Genomic DNA, 24938 nt, shown 5'->3' with positions numbered 1-24938 from the left:
GCAATGTATGTTGAGGATGTGACACATATTTTGACATAGCGCAGACCTGGCTATTAAAGAGATTGCACTGATCTTGAAAAGCATGTGCATAATGCTGGTGTTTTATAAATATGTGCATGTACATGCAGTGTGACATTTCATTTTTGAGTCAAACACAAAACAGGGGGCAGGCAAAATAAGCTGCAAAATGCAATAAAGATCACAAGGTCGATGAAAAATGTTTTAATATTTTTACTAGCGCTACCCTAAACTTTTCCTCTGAAGCGCAGCCTCCTGGAGTCGGCGAAGAGTGTCTTGAACACTTCTGTTCCCTCCTTGGGCAGGGTCACATGCACCATGGCTCTTCTGTGCTCATCAGCAAGCTCAAACAGTTTGTAGACTAAAAACTGCAGCGTTTTCTGTGAAATAAATCCCAAACAAAATATTAACAGTAACAACAGTAAGTAATGGTAAGGCAACAGTAAGAAAACATATAATGAATCAACAAATGTAGCCATCCAGTAGATTTGTTAAAAGCTGCATTTCTCACAATTTGTAGGTAGTGTAAATCAGGAGCCTTAGACTTAAGCTGTGATTGTAATGCTTGATATAAAAACTGCATTAGGCAGGCTTTTATATTTTATTTTAATTTTAATTTATCATGAAAAATATTTCTCCAGTCACCATTTAGTGTAAAGTTCATTCTACATAAGTATAAGCCATTCAGTATAAACCCCATGACGACCTCCAGAGCTATATTCAGATTTTCTGCACATTCTGTACACAAACAGAACAGTAGACCAAATGCCTGACATATGCTAAAACTGAAATGCGCGGTAATCAGGATTGCAGAACTGCAACCGCACGTACGCATTCAGCAATGGTATCGCTAAAATTTGCGAAAAGGGCAGCAAAGCACCTCAACTTGCGCAGATACTGCAGTATGTTAAAATCATTGATGCAAGCCTCGGTGGAGCTAAAGCATTAGTAGACTGGCAGTCCCGCCAAATGGTATAGCACATGAGTTTAACATCACACAGCAACACAGTTGCAATGAGAGGTGCCATAGTGGAGGGCTCCGGATTAACTTTGGCCACCTAGGTTTTCAACATGCACCATCAACGTCGTACACCACAAAGTCAACTCTGCATTTTGCCTTCATTGAAATGCGGTCATGGTAGCCAGGATTCGATCTTCATCGTTGTACTCAGCAGTAGAACACAACAGCCATTAAGCTACCATGACGGGTAGTCCTGCAAAATGCTAATTGTAACCATTACACACTAACCTTTACGGGTGGATGCAGTACTGTGTTGATTGACTCCTCGATATAGTCTGCTATGAGGAATCCTCCCACTTTGGAAAATTCTTTCTTGTGTGAGGCTATCTCACCAGTCAGTCTGTAAAATAGAGTATGCGCCACAAGTCAGAAAACGAACAGAACAGTGTCCAGCAACATTTCATTGAAGATGCCCGCCTTCAAACATTAACTTACAGCATGACAATAAACGAGTTAAACAGCTGAAACAGCTTTTACCTCAACTACATGCATCAAGGTTCCATGAACATTGCAGGATTAAAGAATTTATTTTAATTCTTTAATCCTACAACGTTCATGGAGCAGACGACTGTCAGGAGATGGTGTGGCAGTTATCACTGGCCACATCCTCCCATGTTATACTACCAAGTTTTTGAAGGTCTGCACTATGCAACAGACGGTAGGGGCTATGATACATGCAACAGCCAGGGGCTGTGATACATGCAACAGCCAGGGGCTATGATACATGCAACAGCCTAGATAAGTGCAATCCACACGTCACTCAGTTATCACACTCTGAACTCTACCCAATATAGCACAGTGAAGGGCCCTCTACAGCTAACAAATATGGTAAAAAAAAAAAGAGAAAATATTATATAAGTAAAGCCAACATGCCCACCTTTCCAAGGCAAGTGCACACATGTGCACCTGATAAGCCACAACTGGTTCAGTTTTCAGCTGTTCAGATCCACCGACTCTGATGATGCTCCTGAGAAGATTTGGAGATCAAGACAGTCAAGGCAAATGCAGCAACTCTGCCGAAGATGTAACAGAGGGCTACAACACATATGTCATGCTTAGATTAGCCAGAGAGGGTAGGTAGGGGGGACGGTTGAAACAACAGTTATTCTGAACTGAACTGGTAGAGATGTACTAGACACTACTTTGAGAATAAAGGATATGCTAAGGCTACACTAGCCTGAACTTGCCCAGTCTTGCCTTCACTAGCATGGACAGGATGCAACTAAAAACACTGAAGCATAACAATTTCAAGTTCTTTAGTTCTTTAGGCCATTGTAGGCTTTTAGAATTTTCACTGCCATTATGCCCTTTCAACATTCCACATTGTTTTGCCCATGCTAGCACTAGTGATATGAGAATAAAGAAGAAATAAATGCCGCAGAGAAAGAGTCGAAACATCACTAAAAGATTGTTACCAGCAAAGTGCTTCAAAACATCACTAAAAGATAGTTACCAGCAAAGAGCTTCCTAGAGTACATTCTGCAAGTTTTTATGCATGTCCTAAGCTACAAGAAAACTTTAACTCTCACAGTAAATATCATAAGCCCTTTTCCGCTGAGTAATCTGGTTCAGTAATTAAATAGATTTTTGTTTACACACCGCTGCTTACTGCAGTACAGTTTTCCATCAGTGTATAGAGACGTTAAGTTTTGCCTGAGACAGAAACAGCGCATCTGAAGCAAATTAATTTCGAAAACACGCGCACTGCCGGGCACCACAAGACAGGGCAAAATAAGAAGTAAAGGATATGAGAGACGCAGGTCTGGTAGGCTACTGTGCACCCGACAACCATGACAATCCTCTTGTTGAGGAATATGCTGAGCAGCCTGCATGCAGCTGTGACTGCCTGGCAGAAGTGCTCGAGACTGCGGCTCCACAGAGACAGCAGGTTGAGGCTGCTCAGTGACTGCAGGATGACCGCACCACCTCGATGTGAAAGAACAACCTGGAACAGAGCGAAACGACCGATGCGAGAAAGTGATCAGAAATGCAGCTCCACCAACCTGCTGCTGATTTTCTAATTGTCCTGTACTGCCTCTGGAGCACCCTGCGGTACACATATTGGCAGGGCCATAGTAAAACTGTGCTGTCACACTCAACGTGGCCTACAATATATGCACCAGAGATCATAGCTTTAAAAAGCACTATGATGGCACCAAGCACTGAAGAACAGAAGGGAGCAACCATTGGAAATAAAAGGCAACAAAGCTTAGCAAATTGCTGCACTGTGAAGGGGAATATAATCATCACCACTGAAGTCCAGAATTGTCCTGTGCTGTTCTGTTGTATTGCATTCTTCCTGCTCGTTTTGTTGCATGCGCCTCTCGCCCCTTCTCTTTTTTTTTTTCATTCCCATCTCTCTTCCCCAGTGCATGGTAGCCAACCAGAACACCCTTTTGGTTACCGTATTTACCCAATTCCAACGCGCCCCCGATTCCAACGCGCACCCAATTTACGGCACCAAAAAAAAAAAAAAAAATTCAAGCCCCGATTCTAACGCGCGCCCAATATTGGTAATGAAAAAAAAAAACTACAAGCCCCTTTTCTAACGTGCATGTGGCTTCCACGAATGAAAATAATTTGCAACCGTTTTATATTTTAAGGAGAGATGCGGGTGAAAAAACCGCGATTTTTTTCGATAAAGTCGATTTTGTATTTTCTTACGTTTTGTATTCCCCCAAGCCTCTTCTTTTATGTATAAAAAAATCAAAGCCGATAACCAATGGGAAGTTAGTAAAAATGCAATTAAAGCTCTCGCGGTGGCTCGCGAAAGTGCGAATTTGACCGAATTTCGGGAACGCGGCATTTCGCTCGACGGCGTCGCCCGTTCTTGAATTTTCGCGGGAAGTAGGCCTAACCCTCTTCCACCAGAAGCCACTTCGGCAGCGGCGCATTCTTGATAAAAATACGAAAAAAAAAAGATCGTTCCCGCCCTTCAAATCACGTGGTACGATCGGAGCCCTTCCATTGGCTACGAGCATTCCACCGCACGGTCGGACGCAGACGCTCTTTCTTCGTTCTGCCGCCACCGAGGCGTGAACCAACGCTTCTGCCTGGGTTTTTCTCCTTTCTCCGCTATCGATGCGACTGAGAAACGAGATTTTCTTTCACGCAAGTTCCTGCGGACGATGTAATCTCTGTCAGAGAATCAGCCGCAAAACAGAAAGGACTCTCATCGTTTTTGGAACTTTACCGCCGAAATGACGCGTTTCCGACAACCGTTGTTTTATCAACATATTCTTCGAGGCGCGTATCTCGATCGTGCAAAGGCAGTGATGAGGCGTCCGCCCGCGGCAGTGCACGGGATACCGTCGCCGTGAACGTGGTCCGTGGTCGCTGAGCACGCGACCAATGACAAGCGCCACACCGATTGAAAACGGCTCCTGCGACGCAGAAAACGACGAGCAAACGTGCTCCCATGTTTGCCGGCAGTTAGTGAGCTCCCACATCGTATAATGGTGATGACGATGGGCAGCTATGGGGCAGTTTCGGTTTGCACTCGAATCCAACGCGCATGCGATTTTGAGACCTATTTTCCCCGAAAAAAGGTGCGCGTTGGAATTGGGTAAATACGGTAATGTCCCTGCCTTCCCTCTTCCTCTTTTTTTTTTTCTCTTTATCAGACATCAGTATCAGTTGGTGTAAACTGCCATGTGAAGTGAGGTCCGACTACGGACTGTGCATTGTAGGTCATAACCAACACAACAATAGAGAAAGCTTACAAGATTGGAGCAGCAAGAATGCAACCGCTCTTACAGGGGTGATGTCGTAATGCTGGCATTGGTGGCCTGTACTGCCCCATCAGTACGTATTATAATTTGTGCAATAAACAGTAAAATCTTGATGATCATAGTTAACATGACTTTCAGGATGATACAAATTTGTAAAACTGCCTGGCCAGAAAAAATTTTGTACAATGTGAAACATTTTGTGCGCTCTGAACACTCTCCCACGTCCCTGCAAACAATACAAACATGCAGTACACACCGTGAATAGTGAGTGGTGTATGTGGATTTGGTTAGTAGCTTCAGATGATTTGAATATTTTTTGTAACTCATTGAGATTTCTATCATTGAGATTCTACTTTAAATTGAGTGCATGCAAAGTGCTGTCATGAAGAAATATTCGATAACCAAATGGCCCCCACTCAACAGAAATCAACTAAACTATAAATTCTTTCCATCAAAACAGCACCAAAATAATAGTCATCAATAGCAACATGCATTTTAAGTGTTGCGATCCTATGTAAAAACAGTTCTGATGAAAGTGTACACAGTCAGACCTCATAACAATAAACACTGATGTACGGATCTGACAGACAGACCGAAGTAAACAGCATAAGGCTCGACTGGACACAATATTGTTTTAGCGCATGACATAGAAGGACCTAAACACGTGATTTGATGCCATATCAGCAAAAGAGAAACAATAAGTTTCTATTCACTCCTAGTAATGTACAAACTAAATCTTACTCAATCTTTGAACCATTCCAATCGGCGAACATGCAAAAGTGTACATGCTGCGTCCGTCAATCACAAGTATAAAAAAATGCTAACTGCATTGGCAAGCAAGTTGACGGCACTGATCTCTCACTTGTGTACTGTGGCTGTTGCTGAATTATTCAGTTTCCTTACCCGCCTCATGGTCAGAAGTGTTGAAAAGAACTTGAGAACATATACAACAAGCTCAGGGTGGTTGGTGACATCATAAACACTCAGGATGACAGCAAAATGCTCGATAATCTGAAATAAAATAAGAACAGGAGAAATCTGAGAATCCTTTTCAACACCCTTGATGTCAGCCACAGTATACCCAATTGTCATTTGAGTGGTCGCACCTGTGACTACAGTTAACGACTGAAAATTCGGACGCCTGATTTTTCGGACATGCTTGATTATTCGGACTTTTTCACGGCACCGGGACATGACCCATAGAGCCAATGTATAAGAGCGCCTGAAATTTTGGACACATCGCAACTGACCGCTCCATTTTTCGGACCATGTTCGCGCTCGCCGCCAACACTCAAGCCGCCATAATAATGTGTACAGTGGAACCTCATTAATTCAAACTGCAGGAGAGATCGAAAAACTTCATCAAACAAAACGAAATTCAAGCTTAAAGGGAGCCTCTTAACTTGCGATGCTGAAATTCTGCGCGAGTCGGCACATCGCTGCCGCGTGGTTTCGAATTCGTACTTCCGCCGCACGAATTTGAACAGTAGAGTGAGTTCACGAAACTCACCTGTGCCGATTTTTTCGTCCCGAATACGGAAAGAGGTCGCAGCGAAGCGCGTGGGAGGCGTACGGCCTCACGGCTACGGTGAGCACGGGAGGAAACGGTGGTGCATTTCAAGAGCAAGATCAGCGTACCCGCGGCAAAACACACCTCAATCCTGACTCTTCTTTCGTAAAACCGTCAACAAATGGCGTTTTAACGTCAGGTAAGACGTCTCTCATTATACGCAAGCCCACGCAGAGTGCATATCGCCGGATGCGATGAAGATTTTGGCTCTCGTCGCAAGGCCTAATGGCGAAGGCCAACGCCGACGGAGCGCTTGCTTCGGCTGTTTGTAGGTTCTTATTGTTTTGCCATCTTCGCGTTCTCGTTCCGGGACCATCATACTGCAGGCGCAGCGCAGTTCCCGCAGCGGCGTGTTCGCTTTCCCGTTTAGACTTTGTCCCAAACCGTGCGTTCATCGGCGACATGCCGAGGGCAGCACAGCCAGGCCGAGCTCGTGAAAGCGGTCGCCGCCCGTTGTCCGTGCACGTCGTGCGGCGAAATAGTCATGAGCAGCTTTAGAATGTGTGCAATACAACTGGTCGCTTCCTCCCGCATATTGGTAATAAGTTCGTGATTTTTTCGGTGAAATTTGATTTTCCGGACTGCCCGATTTTTCGATCGTTTTCGCGGTCCCTAGAGAGTCCGAAAAATTGGTCGTCGGCTGTACATGGGCCCCTGCACCTTTGTGATGTTCCGACTACTTAAGGACTAAACTTGGACATCACTGACATTCAGCAGAATTACTAATGTCACACCATTGACAATTGTACAAATTTAGGTGTCCTAGTGGAGGGAGAACTTAAGACATCATTAAGTCATGGAGAAGATATCAAATATCTGCTTCTCCATTTTGAGCAAAGTAAATGACACACAACTGTCTTGCTACAGCTGCATTCCACAAGGCATATGCTGGCCAAAATGTACACTCCACATTTCCCCCCATAATCAAAGTGGTGGTGGTGGTGATTAAATTGTCAGCAGTAAGGTACACGTAAGTCTCATATACACTCACATAAGTACCAGAGAGGATGGCAAAAGTTAGAACACTGACTCGCAAAGGGTTTTGGTACATCCTCAACAATGATCTGCTCTATTACCTCCTGCTTCTTTTTGTTAATTCCACAACTTCTTACAATTAACTTCCAGTTATTTTACAGCACAAAAAGTTAACAAAAATTAGTTCACTGCCACAAAAAAAAAAAAACACTAAAATTTCAGTACATTTCCCGACTTCAAGAACTGGTACAGAATTCCTTGCTGCAAACAGTTAACAAGCCCCTCGTTTCCCACACAAGAGTAGCAAATGCCTTTTGCTATAAGTAAGCGTTTGCTGGTACAGTGGGACCTCGATTATACGTCCCCCGGTCATGCGACGACCCGCATTTTACGACGAATTTGTGCGGTCCCGGCAAAACCCCCATAGAGACAATGCATTAAAAACCTCGGTTATACGACGCAAATTTTAGAAGGACCCCGCTTCGTACGACGGCTGGCTCGTACCGTCCGTCAAAAAAGGTCGTCAGCAAACGCAGGCCGGGATGTGCCGTATTTTCGCGATTCTAAGCACCCCCCCTATTTTCTGAAAAAAAAAAAAAAAAACACTTTGCATGCGAATCTAAGCACCCCCGTTTTTGCGCGGAAGAGAGCGTTGCCGAGGCTGCCAAGTGCACTTGCTCTCTTTTTCGTCGAGCCTGCGCAGTCGGAGTCCCAAGGAGGCGCGGCCTGCCTGTTGTTGCGACTGAGAGAAGGATGAAAAGGAAAGCGCACGGGCCCGCCTACTGGCGTGAGCCAAGCCACCACCGCTGCCGAGGAGAGTTAAAAGATCAGAGGAAAGATAAAGAGAAAAGATAAGACGCGCGTAGGTCGCAGCAACAGATGCGTCCGCGGGAGCCGACGCTGATGAAAAAACAGATAAGCGCGCTCGCCCAAGTGAGGACAGCGGCGACCACGGCGCTTTTTGTAATGGAAGTAATGGATATTTGTGCCCCACCCGACGAAGAGGAAGTGGACAACGATGCAGAGGTTTGCGCTCCCTTTCCTAGTTACGCGGACGTGTTGCAGAGCGTCGACAACATCCGGCGCTTTGCTTGCGCGCGCGACGATGTTGGCGACCTACTGCCGGACGTGGCAGCCCTTGAAAGAAAGTTGATGCACCGAGGTTGGGCAAAGGTGCAAAAAAAAAAAAAAAATACCGATTTTTTTTAAACGGTAATAAAGATTTTTTTGCAAATCTGTTTCAAACAAATGCTGGGTTTTGTCTTTTTTTAATCTGATTGGCGTACTTGCCGCGGGCTTGAAGCCGGTCAACAGTTTTCGGCGCAAGGCCGAGCGCCACTGGCCGCATTCTTTGATTTTCGATTATACGACACCCGGATTATACGACGGTTTCGTGCGGTACCCTGAACGTCGTATAATCGAGGTTCCACTGTAGTTGCTCTAAAGTGAGCCACACCCACCCTGTGTATTATTAGCATGATGTCCCTGGAACTTCCACCTTGCCTCTGGCTGTCCACACACGCACAGACAAGCTGAAGAACCTGGAGGTGCACCTTCATGGACACCGACTGCACATCATCCTTCATCTGCAAGCAGAGGCAGTGACATGAAACCCATTCCTTATGTTGTCCTTTTTATTTTTTACACTATGACACATGCTTTCAGTAGGAGTAGGACCTGTAAACTTTGAGGGGGGGTAAAAAAGGCTTGAAGCATGGCTGGCTGGCGTTGCATGGCAGACTTAAGGATAGCACAAAGCTTGTAACAATGCGGACAAAAACAAAAGCAGACAACAGTGAAGCACGACTGCCTTATGCGCCTCATGTTGTACAATCTTTGTCCAGTTGGGTACAGATACGGCACTGTCCTCAAATGAGCTTTGAGAGGAAAAGGCCATGCTTGTACACAAATACCCTCCGTTTCTCCACATTTCGTACACAAGCACACTGATGTGTTTAGAAACTGAAATACAGGTGAAAAGTCGGTCAGGCCTGGAGGACATGGTGACTATCAGTGGCAGAGATTTGTAAAGGTGATTATGCTCCTGTAAAAGATGTACAAAGCATGTATTATTTGAGAGTGTGTCGAATGCTGTTACCGATACCATCTAAATCATCCAGATGACAGCTATGGTGAGATTACACATACACATGCCATGCAGGCCTGGTCCCCGTTTTCAGCAAACGGCAAACGCACTTGTGCAAATTAGCTCTGTGTCAAGCATTACAGCACGTCACAAAGAATGCTGCTGTACTGCAGCCTGCTGCTGGATTTTAGGCTGCTTCTTTTTAACTTCTTGCATAGTTCAAAGAGGTCAGGCATGCGTATCCAAAGTTATTTGGACAGAGCACTGCGAGTGATGCTGATTAAACTCTGTCCACAAATTAGTCTTTTCTCATTCGATGTCAATAAAAATGTAGTAGTTAGTTGCGTAATGAACCCACTTTTTTGTCCAGAAAAGCTGACATCAATTTGGAGAGAGGGCTCATTAGGCAGGAAAAAAGGTTCTGACAGTTTTTTTTTTTTTTGTGAGTCAAAATTTCATATAGGTAGTATGTCTGCCTGTCCACCCGCCCGCTCGCCCATTATCAACAAAAGCATGCGGTCAGCCACGTGAGGCCAATGTTTAGCATTGTTTGCTTTGAAAGGTGTTCGCTGTATCACCGCACCATCTGCCAATTTTGTGATGGTCGATGGTGGTGGCCAATCGCGTGATTACTGCACCTGACCAGGTCAAGCTCGAGTTCTTTATGGGAGGTTAAAAAAACTCGCAGGACAGTTACGAGTGTGCAATGCAAATGTTTAAGCATTAGCTGTGGTGTGAGAGTGGTTAGGCATTTTCCCTCCCAATCTCAAGCTCAGCAAATCACTTGGGGGTCTGGAGGTCCTGTTCCCTCCGTAGCATATCAGTGCAGATGTTTTATAGTGTTCTGGGTTAAACTGAGTCCGTCGATAGTCCATGTCGATAGTCCAGCATCGTCCTGTGGTCCTGTTCTGTGTCTCCGTCCTTTGTGCTGGTTTTCTTTCTACAATCTGCACTACAGACATCACAAAATAGAGGAACGCACTAAGAAAAGCTAATGTTTTTGCGGTACTATGCCACCAGACCTACGTGGGTGGCATTTTCGCAATGACGGTAAACTCTGAACATTGAAAACTAAAGAACTACAGCTCAAATAAATTTTACACAGTTAACGAAATATGCATGTCTCACAAATGTGCCAACTAAGCTTGTGTTTTATCAATTAGATGGGAAGCTACTCAGTGGCTAATATGCGTAATATTTGCCATTTTTGCAATTTTCTGGTCTTTTTTAGAGCGCCCATTCTAAATAACTATTTCATTGGAACCAGGAACTGCTCTCAACATTCTGAGGTTAACATTCAAATGTTGCTGAAACAGCCCTCCTTCTTGTGCACTAGTTTTCCCCAAATGTATCCAGCAAGCAGGCAAGTTGAACAAAAGTGCTGCTTTATGTATGTTTTTTTTTCTCACTGCACCTGTACCAACAATTACTGCTATTAACAACACATACCGTTCAAACATAAATACCTACATTTACCTTTCTGATGAGTTAAAACTTGCTTTTCTATTACAAGCAGAAAGACCACAGCAATCATGTTAACATTGCGAAAAATGGCCAGTGGCTGCAAAAGTGTGAGACACCCGCATCAAGATGACTTAAGCGTCCCCATTGTTTTTACCATATTACCATATTTATACCAAACCAAAATAACGCAAGTTTTTTCTTTAAATTGTCTGCTTCAAAAAGCTCCTCGTGTTATATTTGGAGCTGAGCTACAGATATCAAGCAAGCTTTTTTTCACTGTTCTTTAAGAGGCGCACATCTGTTAGATTGGGCAGTAAAAAGAAATAAACATAAAATGCCCAGCCTGCACCGCCAGAGGCACAACACAGGCTTTGAGAGACCTACAGCAAGCTCACCCACCAGGCTCGCCAGCTGCGAGGAAAAGCTAACTTCTAATGGACCTTAGGTCACAGAGGCAAATTATGCGGGATTCACTGGAGATAGATAGTTCTTTAAGTGTGGAAAGAAAACGGCGCGGGCCATTGGGAAAAATGAAAGGGCAGTGAAAGAGCCGCTCAGAGCAGGGACTATGCGGCACAAAAGAAGCAGCAAGGCAAGAAGTGACGGCCGCTACTCCGCACGAGGCTTTTTACAAAATATTGCAGAGTCTGTTTTCATTTCGCGGAATTTCATATTTTCCACCACACAAAATTCTTGGCCTTTGTAACAGCTCTTTTAACAGCTGACATGGCAAAAACATAAAAGAAAGGTTAGCAAGCGGATGGAACTGAGCTAACCAATTCTGAATCACTAGTTTCTGTAACTGTGTAGTCGTGCCCTCTCAGCTGTTACAAAAGCTATTATTACGTATTCAAAGCCAACTAGCTCAGTTACAGCCCCTTTGCTGACTGCAGGCTGCTGCAGTACAAGCGCTGCGCTCATTTTCTACTGCACAACAGGACCCAAATGCGTGCATACCCATAAAAAAAACCACAAGTTCATACCAGCGCTGAAACCAGATCTCCAAGGATGTCCTTCAATTCCACTGCCGTGCAGGACTGGAAGAATGTTTCCATCAGCTTGTAGTGCTTGTCCCCAATGCAGTTCTCCAGCGTCACGACAGCAGTGCTGCTGCTGGGTGCCTCCTGCAGCTGCGCACTGGCCCTGAGTGCAAGCTGTGCGTAGATGCCCTTTCCCAAAGCTGGAAAGGGCGCAGAGAGGAGCTCCGGGGACCTGGTCCTACAGTGGGCTATGCGGGCCACCACTTCAATCAGTGTGTCAGCAACTTCGCTTGCCTGCAGAATGGGTGACAGAAAGAGATTTGGCGAAAAGGCACCATGTAACATCTCAATAACAGCCTGTTTTTCTGAGACCATTGCAGAGTCAACACAGCTTGAGCAAATAAACAGCTGATAACTGTTGAGATGCTTGTGTAATGAAACACAAGGCACAGAGCGCTCAAAAAAGAGATCACGCTCACCTCTGGCTGCTGCAGCTCTGTCGTGGCCATTGAGAGGGCAGCCAGGGTGTCTTTGCTAAACCGGTCCTCTCTGACTTCCCCGTCAGGGACCAGCCTGTTGGAACAAAGCGCATACTGTGCTTGCAAGAGGGCAATGGTGTAGGCATGTCTTCGCAACTCTTCCGAGAGCTTCCCACAAGTGAGCAGTCGCTGCAACCAGGATGCGACTCCTTCTGAGAGTGCATGTGCCATCTTCTGGATGTAGCCCTTGACGTCGTCATAAAGCTTCCTGTACAACTCCTGCAGAAGGAAGGCGAAACTGTTTCTCAATCTCCTCCGCACATACAGGTTTACAGCATGACATGCTCACCCCACGGCACACTCATTCAATGTGATGGCTACGACAGGAAAACACCATGACACCATCCAATGCCACCCCATTACTGTCCCCCTAAAACATAAGTTACAACAACTGATGCACACTGCTAATGAATCTGCTCAGCCGTGAGCACCAACTAGCAAGGCTGTCTACTTCCGTGAGCCTCAACAGATGAGAGAATTTAGGAGAAATACCTATGTCAGATGCTTTGCACATTTTCAGGAGCCGAGTCAGCATGCCTCAATTAGTTGTCCAATCACACAAAATAAACCGGCCATTTGGCATGTGGCCTATCATAAAGGAAACATGCCATTTTAACTTGAAGCCAAGTTGATGGAAATTCACCAGTTTGGAAACTGGTCCTGATTCAAGTGTCAAAACGGGGCATTATACAGCATTAGCCAGAAACATGCCATGCTTACAAAGTGGAGGAGAAAAAAAAAAAAAACAATGCATAGGAAGGAATCAACAGAGGCCTTGTGTAACATACAGCACTGAAGGAAGCTGGGAATAAATTGGTGCAATCGACCCCTGGAGCACACAAGAAATTTGAAGAATACACCATACACAGCCATATACAGGCAATACACGGCTGCCCGTGTAGGAAAACTACCGTATTTACTCGTGCAATTTGCTGTGCCAGACCACAATCATGCACCCGGGTGCACGTGCAGCATGCTAGGGAAGATCAGCATGGGCGCTTCGCCGTGTGTGGCCATGAAAGGTGCGAGTGGCGAAGCGAAGAGTAAATACAGCATATACTGAAATATACTGTACATTGCCGCTTTTAAGTCTAACCCCTCAGCATGCACCCCTCGCTGGGCAAAAAAAAAAAAAAAACTGACTCCAAATATAAGACGTGCACTCCCTCCCTCCCAGCTTCTCGTTATGTAGTTCCCCGCGAGGTGGCACGACGGTGCTTGTGCAGATCAAAGTGATAAACGCTCCCCTACATATTCGCGAGGCCAGCAGTCAGAGGCTAATGGAGATAACAGGTGATAAAACGGCACCCTCGCTGTGGCACGACTCTTTAATAGCTTAATATTAAGCTACGTAGCTGTCTTTGAACTGGAATCGCAGAGTTTGATCTCAAACTCTGCAAGCGTGCAACGAGCAGGAAATCTGACATTGATGACAAATGCAGTCAACTACGGTGCAAACAAGGGATGCACTGAGGAACACAAGCTGCACAAAGTGCACTTTCCGAGGCAAGCTATGCAAGTTTCACAAACTGGAAGAAGAGCTGCTTGCTATGTGATGGAAGTGTGGAACAACGGCTATGTGTTGACAACGGACATGCTGCACATAAAGGCCCAAGCCTTGGCGCCTCGCAAAGAGCATAACGTGCAAGGACCTCAAAGCTAGTGCCAATTCGGCACACTGGTTTGTTGTTTTACTTGAAAACAAATTATTTTTCACACATCGCGTACTGGGCTGCATCCTAAAAATTGGCACTCAAGTCTGAAAAAAAAAAATGCAGCCCTTACATGCATTTATACAGTATACTAGAGGCCACAGCAATGTAGTGCAATCAAATTATCCACACAAGAGATCACAAGAATAACAATCTTCAAGAACTTGTGCCAGACCGGTTCGAACCAATCAGCACTGAGAAACGAAGGTTCTGCTGCATTTTCGAGGCTACAAAACAGCTGAAAATAAATTGAACGACACTAAAGTCAACTTACCAATACCAGCTCCTTGAAAAGTACCAGCGCAGCTGTTGCCCATGCTTTTGACGGAAGACCTTGGTCTGCTGTAATCACTTCCTTGACCTATGACAATGGAAACATAGCAGCAAGCAGTCAACACAAAACTCCAACACATCCGTTGATTTCTTTTAAGTTAGCTACGCCAGCTCACCAAGTGCATGTAGAGAAGCAGCTTTGCAAACTGAGCTACTTAATGCAGCAAACAGGGCGTGTTGGCACTACACACTTATAGAAACTGAAAGCAGTGAACAAAAAATACGATGACAGACGAAGACGAGATAAGGAAGAGAGCCGAGGTTAAGGTCAGCACTCCTCGTTGCCTAGTCTTCGTACGCTGTCCCGTTTTATGAGCTATTTTCCATCGGATTTGCTATCCTTAAACTGTGCGCACAGCAAAGTCCTGAACACAAGTTCACTGCCACTGATCCCACAAGATGGAATGGCAAAAAATTGCAGCCAGTCAAAAATCAGAGTGTGTTAATGCAGTAATTTTAATTAATTAAAAATTAGAGAACTAATTCATTATGAGACCTGTGGCCCATCAGGCACATGAGACTCAGGTGTGCTGAATTTGAGAGCTTTCAGAGTATCCTGAAAGAAACGCTAGCCAAACTAACATGCCACAATGTCATAATGCAGCACTTCATCTGTGTGAGATTCTATACCGAAGGCTTTAAACATAAGCCAGTTCCAAAGCATTCTTTGCTTTCGCTACCGGTCAGTTGCTAGGAACTGAAGCTGCAATCTTCCATTCAGCACAGGTGACGGCCATTGTGGCAGATGAACAGTGAGCTTACCTCTTTCACCAGAGAGTTGAGGGTCCTAACAGTGTTTTTCTTTTTCACAGCCTGGTGTACCAGAGCATCCAGTATGCTCTCGTACAGCTGTAACATGGACTTGTCCTCCAGGGCCTGCAAAACACAAGTGTGGTAACAGGGGGGAATCTGAGGACCGCCATGGCAAATTTAGAGCAAAGTATAAAAATATATTAGGTAGTTGCAGCATTTAAAGGGACCCTGAAATGATTTTGATGGACATAGTCTGATCAGTAGAGGTGGTCCTTGTGGGTATTCGAGTCAAATTTGAAAGCTCTGCGTGGACCCTATAATTTATAATGAATTTTTTTAAAATCGCAGCTTGCAGTTGTTTGCAACCCCATCAAATCAGGCGGGACGAGTGGACTCTTGCCCAGTGAAATGCGGTGAAGAGCGCCAGTCACTTGAGCGTGGTCTGCTTTGTTATCTCGACTGAGGGGGTAATGTATAGACACCCCAGGAAGGAAGAGAGGCACCCCCAAACCTGTTTCCATTCCACTTGCCCTTCTCGAAGCGGGAGAGTCGCATTCTGCAGTGCGAGGAGGGGTGTTTCTCTCTCCTGCCTGGGCTGTGGTGATGATACTCCACCCCTCCAGAAGGGGTGATGATGTCACTTGCATGCCGCATTCCTGCCACGCGTGCCTGCCACGGCTTTCTGATGATGGCAGGGTTTTCGCACGAGCCAGGTAATGCTCTTACATTAAAAAACATTGAGTATTGCCCCACACAACACTAGCAAGCCACTGCTGTCTGGTTAATGCGAAGTTGATAAGGAGGCCTTTTTCACCTAAAATAGACTGCTACAATGAAAGACTACGTTTGCTTCTTTTAACCTCCACACAGATTCCTTCAACGACTTCTACTCAGTGTTCTAATTTAATCTTGCTGAACTATCTTATGTTTTGTTATCAAAACACAATGATCAATTCGATGAATTCTGTCAGATACTAGTGATGAATGCACCCAGAAGACAGGGGATAAACATGATTAAAGGTGCACTGAAGAGGAATCTGAACTTGTCTTTTTGCCGCGGGAACTCGATCTACACGTTCCGAGCATTCTCAGAAACTGCGACTTATTGCCCTGTATGGCTGATTTCCCAAATTAAATCGAATTAACGGCCGGCTCCCGCCCTTTTTTTTTAATTCTGCCTCGTACGGTGGGCGGAGTCGACCAACACGTGGAGTGCCTTTCACCCAGTCCCGTGGCGGCTTGCCGATCTGTCATCGGCGGAGTAATACGTAGTAGTCCGTAGTCGCAAATAGTCCGCGCGTATTTTTATTTCCGCGGGCTTATTTTGCGGCTATATTATCTGCGAATGAAACTATTTATTCATGAAAACCTAAAAAACAAAATAAAGCGAAAGCAAAGCCTCCACGGAGCTGGCTGAAAGGAACTTCACGCGTTGGTCGACTCCACCCATCGTACGAGGCAGAATTAAAAAAAAAGGGCGGGAGCCGGACGTTAATTCGATTTAATTAGGGAAATCGGCCATACAGGGCAATAAGTTGCAGTTTCTAAGAATGCTAGGAACGTGTAGATCGAGTTCCCGTGGCAAAAAGACAAGTTCAGAATCCTCTTCAGTGCACCTTTAACCCATATATGCCGAAACTTCCGAATTTTTAGAGAATTAAAATATTTCTGGATTTAAAATGTTTATTTCATTCCCCAATTCAGAATTATCCTTATTTGGTGCAAATATTTTTCTCAACACTCACCTTTGAGCCACCCTACAATGTAGGATAATTTGCTATCTGTTGCGTGTCATAAAGCTTCAAACATCTGATATCGACTTTAAAATCACATTTCTGCTCATGCATGGTGGTTTCCTTATGACAATGCACAAAATTATTTTCTTTTTCTTGCAGGATTACAATGTAGTTTATGGTGCTGAATTTAAAAAATGGCGAACAGAGAAGACTAGTGGATCTTTCTGAATGTACACAACACACAAAACTGACACACAGCACAACCCTTGCACAGGAAAAGTTTTTCAAACCTATGCTACCGGATGCAAGCTTTTACGCAATAAACTTGTGCAAAAAAGCAGTTTCCTACATGTAGGATGCTAGAAATATATGGATTAAGACATTTGCATTCGTATCAGTCAGCCTGTATTTCATATCATTTATTTGTCCCTTAAAGGCCCGAAGGCATTACATAAGGGAGGGGGGGGGGTGTACATATAGGTTGGGGGGTAGTTGCAGAGAACAAAACAAGAGAGGGGGAAAAAATACACGAGGTACAAAAAGAGTACAATAATACAAACTAAAAGCAAGGAAGAAACAAAGAAAAAGAAAACAGGGAACAGTGGCCACTTCAGTGTCGCAGTATGAATGATGTTTATGAGAAGTGATTAGCCAGTTTCTCGCGGAAAAGGTGGCGATCGGAGCATGTTATTATGTTTTTGGGAAGGCCATTCCAGAGCACTACAGCGTCAGGAAAATATGAACTGCTCATTGCGGAGGTGCGGGTTTTAAGCTTAGAGACAAGCTCAGAGACGGGCATGAAGCAGAAGTAGCAAAGATGAAATTTTCGTTATTATGGTTTCTCAGAAGCAGCTGAACCCGACTGCACACACAAACACACACACAAAAAGTGTGCACTTGCCTGAGACAGATTGCCCTCGAAAGATGCAACCAGGCGGCTTATTAGCGCTCCTCCGCTGACAAAATCGAGGAGCCAGGACCTTCGTGGACTCTGTAGCAGTGCGCAGAAGGTGCGTGCGGCATGTTTCACAGCATCCAACCTCTTGTCCCAGAGCGGGCCACTCTTCTTGACCACTGCTCCCTCGAGAAGGAGCACAAGGCCCAGGAGACCAAGCATGCAGCGCAGCTGGTTCCCCGGAAAGAGGCTGTCCAGTGGAAGATGGTTCAAGGCCTGGCAACACACGAAACAAATACAGATGAGGCTAAACACCACATTTACTTGATTATTTATCAAGCAGTGATGCAGGCACACTTTGGTCAAAAGAAATGGTGGTGGCAATTAAGTTCTTGCGATGAACTGCACGTATGAAACACCACATTTGTGAGAAGGTTGGGCTGAACTACGTGAACTACTTTAACAGGAACTTGTAAAACGACATTGAGTTTTTCCACTTTGTGACCAGCACAGCGGACACATCGGCCATTGGTGAGCGCACATAGATATTCCCCAATAAATATCGAACACAGTTTAGTCACTTCAGAGCCCTGAAGCCCAAAGAAACATCCTTAAAGAAACTGTAGTGTCAACTGTAGAAAACTTAAAGCAGACTTGAGAAAAGCTAGGCAGCTGATTGTGTCTGGGAGCATTTGATGAATATAGCAAAAGCTCGTCAATTCTACCCATCCCTGTTAATTTTTTTTTTAATCTGGATAATTAAAATGGCCAGCACAGTCCTGAACAATGCCCATGCAAGGCTATGGCATCAAACGCTCGCTAATTCGGACACCAAATGTCTCATACTGGTTAATTCGAGCGGGCTCCCGAAAAAAAAGCTGCATCTAACTAGGATTGGCACGGCAAGCGATCTTCAGTGTGGCTCTACTCAAATCTTAACTGCATGTTGCACGTGCAAAGTCGGCGACGCATCTCTGACATGTGCACAATGGCAGGCGCGACGATGCACAGATAGTCCCGTCTCTGAAAGTAGCCTGGCCACTTAGTTTCGGTTTCACTTTTCTGAGCCTTGTGCCAGTTCACGTCAGCCATAGCGACAGCGGCTATTGGCTGTGCCAATAGAGACCAGCTGCATGCAATTTCGGATGCTGGCACCTCTGCACATTTCCCTCGCTTCCATTCACGTGGTTCTTCCATCACGCCGAAGCTGCGTGCTTGTCATGCGCCACTTGCTCTATGTACTGAAGCCTCCTCACACGTGGCACAGCCACTTGCGAGAGGGCTCTGCCATTCTAAGGGTGCCAAGGAGGTCCTCGCCATTTCTCAAAGGCTCTGTTTCTACTCTCCCGACAGCGTGCACGCAATAAAGATGTGAAAATGGTCATTTTGCACCGTTCTCCTCTCTGAATCAAGCGACCACCACCCAGTCTCTCACTAGATAAACGTACCATGATGCAAGCGGTCCTTGTCAATTTTCGGGGGTCATTCAAGAATTCAAAACTTTGGATAATTGGAACATTTCTTCGGTCCCGTGAAGTCTGAATTGACGAGCTTTTACTGTATAAATAAATCTTGTCTAGTTTTACTTTTTGATACAGAACAGTCAAAAGAGAAAGTCACGAAGGGGGCAGTTCAAATGCATCCCTGCATCATATAGACTGAATGGGAGTGAATCAGACTGCAAATTTTTAAACCAGCGTGAAAATTTTTAAATTTTAGTTTTTACTTTGACCTTTTTTCACTTCTAATTTACTTTATTTTTTAAATCGTCAGTGTCAGCTCGACTCTCCCAAAAAAAACTGTTGAAACTTTTTTCCGCTGTAAAGAACCCTCCCCCCAAATTGATGTCAACTTTTTCTGAAAAAAAAAAAAGTGGATTCATTACGAGAATATATATATATGGTAGAATTTTAATGAACAATTTTCAAAGAACATGACTACATTCGGAGAAGGCCAGAAAAATCCATAATTTTGCCACCCAGCCTACCCAGAAGTGCCATGCAGCAAACAATTGAAAATAACTACCTCTAAAATGAACACCACATCCGATGTTTCGATCCTTTCAGTGAACTCCTCGGAGCTGGCTGCTATGATGGCCACCAATTTTTCAGAGGCACCATGTATGGCCGTCCACATCTTGTTCAGGCCCTCAGAAGTGAGCAGCTCTTTTGAACTGTAGTCAGCAACCGGCACCGTTTCTGCATACTTCTCCCACTTGACCGGTCCTGACAGGGCTTGCATCATGGCACAACAAAGCCCCGTCGGTTCCTCTTCACAGTCGTGTTTCCTAGAATATTAAAGATAGAAGTGTTGGCCCCTATAGCTAGTAAAACATACGTGCTAAAAGCACTCACTACAGCATAATCTCGACGATACGATCCCAGCTGATACAAATTCGTGAAATGCCCTGTTCAAAGTGCACTGCGTGAAACAGGCAGAAATTCGGATGTTACGAACAATCCCCCGCCCCAGTGCAACTGGTAAGAATGCGCGAGCCACGGCTGCACCCTCGAGCACGAAGTACTTACTACCCATACATCACCGGTGGTGCGATCGCCAGTCGTGCAGTGTGCACCGCGAGTAGTGAGCGGCGGCGCACACATAGCACATGCCGACATTGCGAGTCAGCAGTGGCGCGCGGCCGAAAGTAAACCCCGTCAGCTTAAAATAGATTTGTGTAAATTCTGCATACAAATTTTGTTCGTTTTGGATGATATGAATATTTTTCGTGACCTGGTGCGGTTCATATGAGCCGATATTTTACTGTAGTGGATGGTACTGCACTACGCCCCCTCTTTATACTCCTACGACGCATGTCCTGCTTACTAGCTTAATGAAAGCAAATTTCATAGAACTTGAATCCGCACTGAGAACAATCCACAGCCACTCGTTCCTTAACACTATTTCTTGCCACACATTTACAACAGATAGGTAATGTAGCGCTACATCTATAAACAGTGTAAACATGCACCATCGCCTTTCCACCAGCTCTACGGGTGTTTTGCAGCAAGCTTTGGGCATGGTAGATATCTCGCCGTGATGGCATCTCTCAAGGGAGCATTTGCCGATGCCCCATTCCATTTTTCACCAACTGCAGCAATTACAGAAACTCCTGAATATTATGCTATTGCATGTAGAGAGATGCCTCATCTAGAGAAGCCTTGCTGTAGCCCTTACCTCTTCCTAGCCTTGAACATAGTGGCCACACGTCCCCAGACAGCTGTGACGTAGCAGGTCTGCATCAGCTTGCATTCCAGGAATGCCTGGCTGCCAAGGAAGGTGGCTATGAGTTCTGCTTGGGTGAGACCATTCTTGATGCTACAGGGTCATATTCATGCACAAAAAAAAAAGACAAGAGTTGTGACTGAAAGGAAGAAACTGCTATAACAGCAACTGAAATAGGACAGTGATTATCCCTAAACTTTGAAACCACCCCCAAAGGATAAGTACAAGACAAATGCATAGATGACATCAACAGCTGAGCAGGAAGTGAAATCACCCCAGTGTCAGGTAACCATCTTGATTGGCTACTGGATGCCACTTACACTGAAGTATAATAAATTTGTATAGTTAAAAAAGAAACTATTACTGCTATGGAGCATGGGTTGTTCACTCAAAAAATGATGGCAGGGCAAGAAATGCAGCCTTCAACTAGATGTGCCCGTGAACCTCAATAACTTGATAACAATATACTGCTGGTGTTGCACACAAGAAAAACGCCACTAATGGCAAGTCCAGAGCACAAATCAAATCTGATGTGAAGGTTACCTCAACTTCTATGGCTCTGCTTAACAGATAATAGAAATACCAATGAGTGCAATGCACGTTTTACCTAATTTAGGTAAAGTGATTCAACTAGAATCATATAAAGTTCAGAGCACCATGCCACTAAACCACATTCAGTACATTATGAGGACTTCAAACCTCAAGCTTAGGGCCTTTCCAATAAGTGAACCAAGAAAACTGCAAAGAGTAATAAACAGCTAAGCATGGCCCTTAAGAAAAGTCATAAAAGAGCACAGCATTGGGGTATCCATGGCAACTTTTCTGTCAGACACACCGCAGAAGAAACTGCCGGCCAATCCGACCACACAGTGGATCTAAAACATAAAATGTTCTTCCTCTCCACCTCAGTTGCATTTTCTGCACAAGTCCTGCAGAACATTGCAGGAAAAAGCTTACTATGAGTAATCAGTAGTCAGCGCTACTACCTGGCCACTTGAAATATGACTTACGATACAGCAGAACTGCTTTGTTGCATTGACCGCGGAAAAGAAACATACCAGCCAGGAAACGTAGTAGCCGAAAACAGCACTTGAATAAAGTGTACGCTGTACTTCGCCACATCTTTTTTTTTTAATGTGAAAGCTTTCTATGGTTCATCAGTCAGAAAATCTGGTGTTGATAGACCGTCAATGAGAAACAGACCCAAAACCAAAGTGACCTCATGACGTCATCGGCAGTGCCTACATCATCCCGAAAGAACAAAAAGTAAAAGTTCTTCCGAAGTGGGTTTTGATCCCAGGCCAATATGAACAGACCAGCTTTGCTGGCCACTTCATTACAGCACTACACCATCACTGCAGCACTACACCCTGCACGCTAAACTGCCAGTCTTTCGCACTGGGTTTGGGTATCGTCGACTTCATCAACTTCCATTCGAGCGGTGCAAGCAGATCAGCTTCGCTGGCCACTGCATTAGGGTAGTACGCTATCGCCGCAGCCAAACACCCCGCGTGCATGCTTTTGCATTCACAGCCCATAAGTAATCTTAAAGGGGCCCAGAAACACAATCTTAGTTAACTGTTTTGCCTGTTGATTGCATACGGTGAGTTATAATGGTGCTAATAGCGTCGGTAATGCCGCGTATATTCCGTTTTTTAATATTTTAATGTCCTCCCAAAAACAACTTCATGGCTCTGATGGTGTTGCCACACAGTGGCGGGTTTTTAGCAGCGGATATGACATCACCTGGCGCGAGCTTGATGATCGGACAAACAGTAAATACACTGCAAATTGTGTGAATAAATAGAGACACATTTTGTCACCTGTCTGCGTTTTATATCAGATCAACAAAAACAACTTGTTTGTCTTAGATAAAAGCGCTGCAAAGCAAGCAAAATAAAAATACACCACCAGGGGCGCTCTGGCACGGAAACGACGCTGCCAGTCTCAGCAAGAACGAGTTACAGAGAGCAGGCAACCATGGAGTGCAAACTTCCGCGACGTGCTCTGGCAGGCTGTTTTGATTGGTTGCGCCAGGTGCCGTCATTGGGAGAGCGAAATAGGAGTGGGAAGCCCCGCCAAAATCGAGTTGAGGGCAGCGTTTTGTTTGCTTGTATTTTGAAATTTCTTCACTGAATAACTCCCGTTCCTGTGCATTGATTCCTGTAATTCTTTTTAAGTCAGCATCTGTGTGACATAAACAACCCACCTGAAGTATAGCCGGTATCCCCCCAAGCAGTGTTTCGCAGCCCCTTTAAGTGCCCTCCATAATTTTTTTTTTTTTCCTGCATCCCCAAACTTGCTTTTCCTGACTACATGACTGTGCATGCACAGAACGTCCTACATGCCCTGTGATCCTTCCCGTCTCCATGAGCAGTTGTCGGTGAGAGAGAAAGGCAATGGCAAAAAAGAGGGAGCACGTGAGGAGCTGGAATAATTCACGCACGCGTGCTCTTCTGCACTGCTTTCTTGGTGGCCACTTCAATCCTGCAAATTTCTCATCAACCGGAATCTACCACCTGCATATTTTAGGCTGCAAGGGGGAAGAAAAGTGGATGACAGAAAACAAAGCCTAGGAGCCAACCTGCACGACCACATGTCGTACAGCGCTGCCCACACGGTCTCTGACAGCATATTTTCGTTTTTGCGCCTTCCGTTGTATCCGCTAATGTCACAGTGGTGACGACAGCTGTAACAGAATTCGCGCCACCCGCAAGCGTGCGGGGCACCGGTGTGGGCCAGAGTGCTGGAAGCCGCTGAACACTATGACAGTCAAGCACCGATGAAGTTTAGCATCCCACTTCAGTTAGCATGCCGTTGCCGCTCACGCACTAAACGTAGGCCATCAAAATGCCAGCACAAGTAAAGCAGTAGTGCGAGGGGACAGTCATAATGTACCATGCAGGAATGTTACCACAATTGCTACGCAACTGCAAAGTTTATATGCATAGGCTTCTATGGCAGATAAAATGGTACTGGCTGACAAAAACACAGCAGCTAGGAAAATATGGCACCCGGGAACATAACAGTGGGTTTCTATCGTAACCTTCTAACATTGCTGCCACCACTACTCGACACTATCCAGCACAGCCGGCTGCCTCCACACGTTCTTAGTACACAAAACACAAGGGCAGTTACAACTCTTGGAAGGGGAAGTCAAGGGAGAGGAAAATACAAAATAAGCAATGCATTTCTCAATCTTCTTTCATTGAAAAAACAGTGGCCAGAAAGGCTTTCCCATAAAACCAAAAGTGCCCAAATTACTATGCTTGTAAGCAAAGAAAAGAAGGACAAGCAAAAGGGTGTCTTGCCTGTCAGCTTCATCTTTGATCTGGCCATTAGCCATGACCTCCAGGAAAAAATGACAAAGTGCTGTGGCATTTTTCGCTGGCAAATGGGGAGCTAGTAGGGAGAAGTTGACTAGAAGCGTGTGCAACGACACTACAGGGAAACGGCTCCCTGAAATTTCACAAACCTGAAATTGTGAAGCAAAACAAACATTGACAGATCCAAAGGCGGCATCTGGCTGCCAAACAGCTCGACGCAAGCTTGCAGGTACATACCCTCTGAGACCAGAACGAAGTGGTCACGGTCATGTCAACGTGCGAGAAAACTAATTTGGCAGCAGCTTTCAAGGTTGATGCAAGGTGTTCATTGGTAACGTCAGTGAAAAGAATAAGAGCTCTGATCTTCTGAATCCACAGCAACATCTGTAAAAAAATGCAAAGTAGGTAAAGATGCACTACTAGCATTTCACAAGGACAGCTAGTCCATTTCATTGATGAGAGTATGCGTAAGTACTAAAGGATCGGGGTGGGCAGCTTCATGCAACCTCGTGCTGTGTCCCTTAGTTGCACCATAAAAAGTGCCTTACTTCATCCATATTTCAGTTCCCACAGC

At 45.0% G+C, this 24938-nt stretch overlaps 1 protein-coding gene across 4 annotated transcripts in view; it reads right to left on the bottom strand.

Annotated features, from left to right (window-relative positions):
* Positions 1–207: 207 nt before the first annotated feature.
* The window catches only part of LOC149339953 (unhealthy ribosome biogenesis protein 2 homolog), a 51895-nt gene continuing 27164 nt past the window's right edge, over positions 208–24938 (bottom strand). For all 4 annotated transcript variants that reach the window (XM_089548676.1, XM_089548672.1, XM_089548674.1 and 1 more), the window contains 15 exons: positions 24602–24748; positions 24350–24513; positions 20991–21131; positions 19839–20100; positions 17820–18089; positions 15192–15305; positions 14371–14457; positions 12325–12603; positions 11849–12139; positions 8776–8901; positions 5674–5781; positions 2789–2984; positions 1917–2016; positions 1268–1379; positions 208–398 (listed from right to left, as the gene is read on the bottom strand). In XM_089548676.1, coding sequence (XP_089404802.1) covers positions 246–398; positions 1268–1379; positions 1917–2016; positions 2789–2984; positions 5674–5781; positions 8776–8901; positions 11849–12139; positions 12325–12603; positions 14371–14457; positions 15192–15305; positions 17820–18089; positions 19839–20100; positions 20991–21131; positions 24350–24513; positions 24602–24748 — 2550 coding nt within the window. In that variant the 3' untranslated portion in view covers positions 208–245. The remainder of the gene's footprint in view (positions 399–1267; positions 1380–1916; positions 2017–2788; positions 2985–5673; positions 5782–8775; positions 8902–11848; positions 12140–12324; positions 12604–14370; positions 14458–15191; positions 15306–17819; positions 18090–19838; positions 20101–20990; positions 21132–24349; positions 24514–24601; positions 24749–24938) is intronic.

The sequence above is a fragment of the Amblyomma mixtum genome, chromosome 6, assembly GCF_055824585.1.
Source record: "Amblyomma mixtum isolate Tamu chromosome 6, ASM5582458v1, whole genome shotgun sequence".
Taxonomy (NCBI): domain Eukaryota; kingdom Metazoa; phylum Arthropoda; class Arachnida; order Ixodida; family Ixodidae; genus Amblyomma; species Amblyomma mixtum.
Note: the sequence above shows the minus strand (reverse complement) of the source record. Positions and strands in the feature narration are given on the sequence as shown.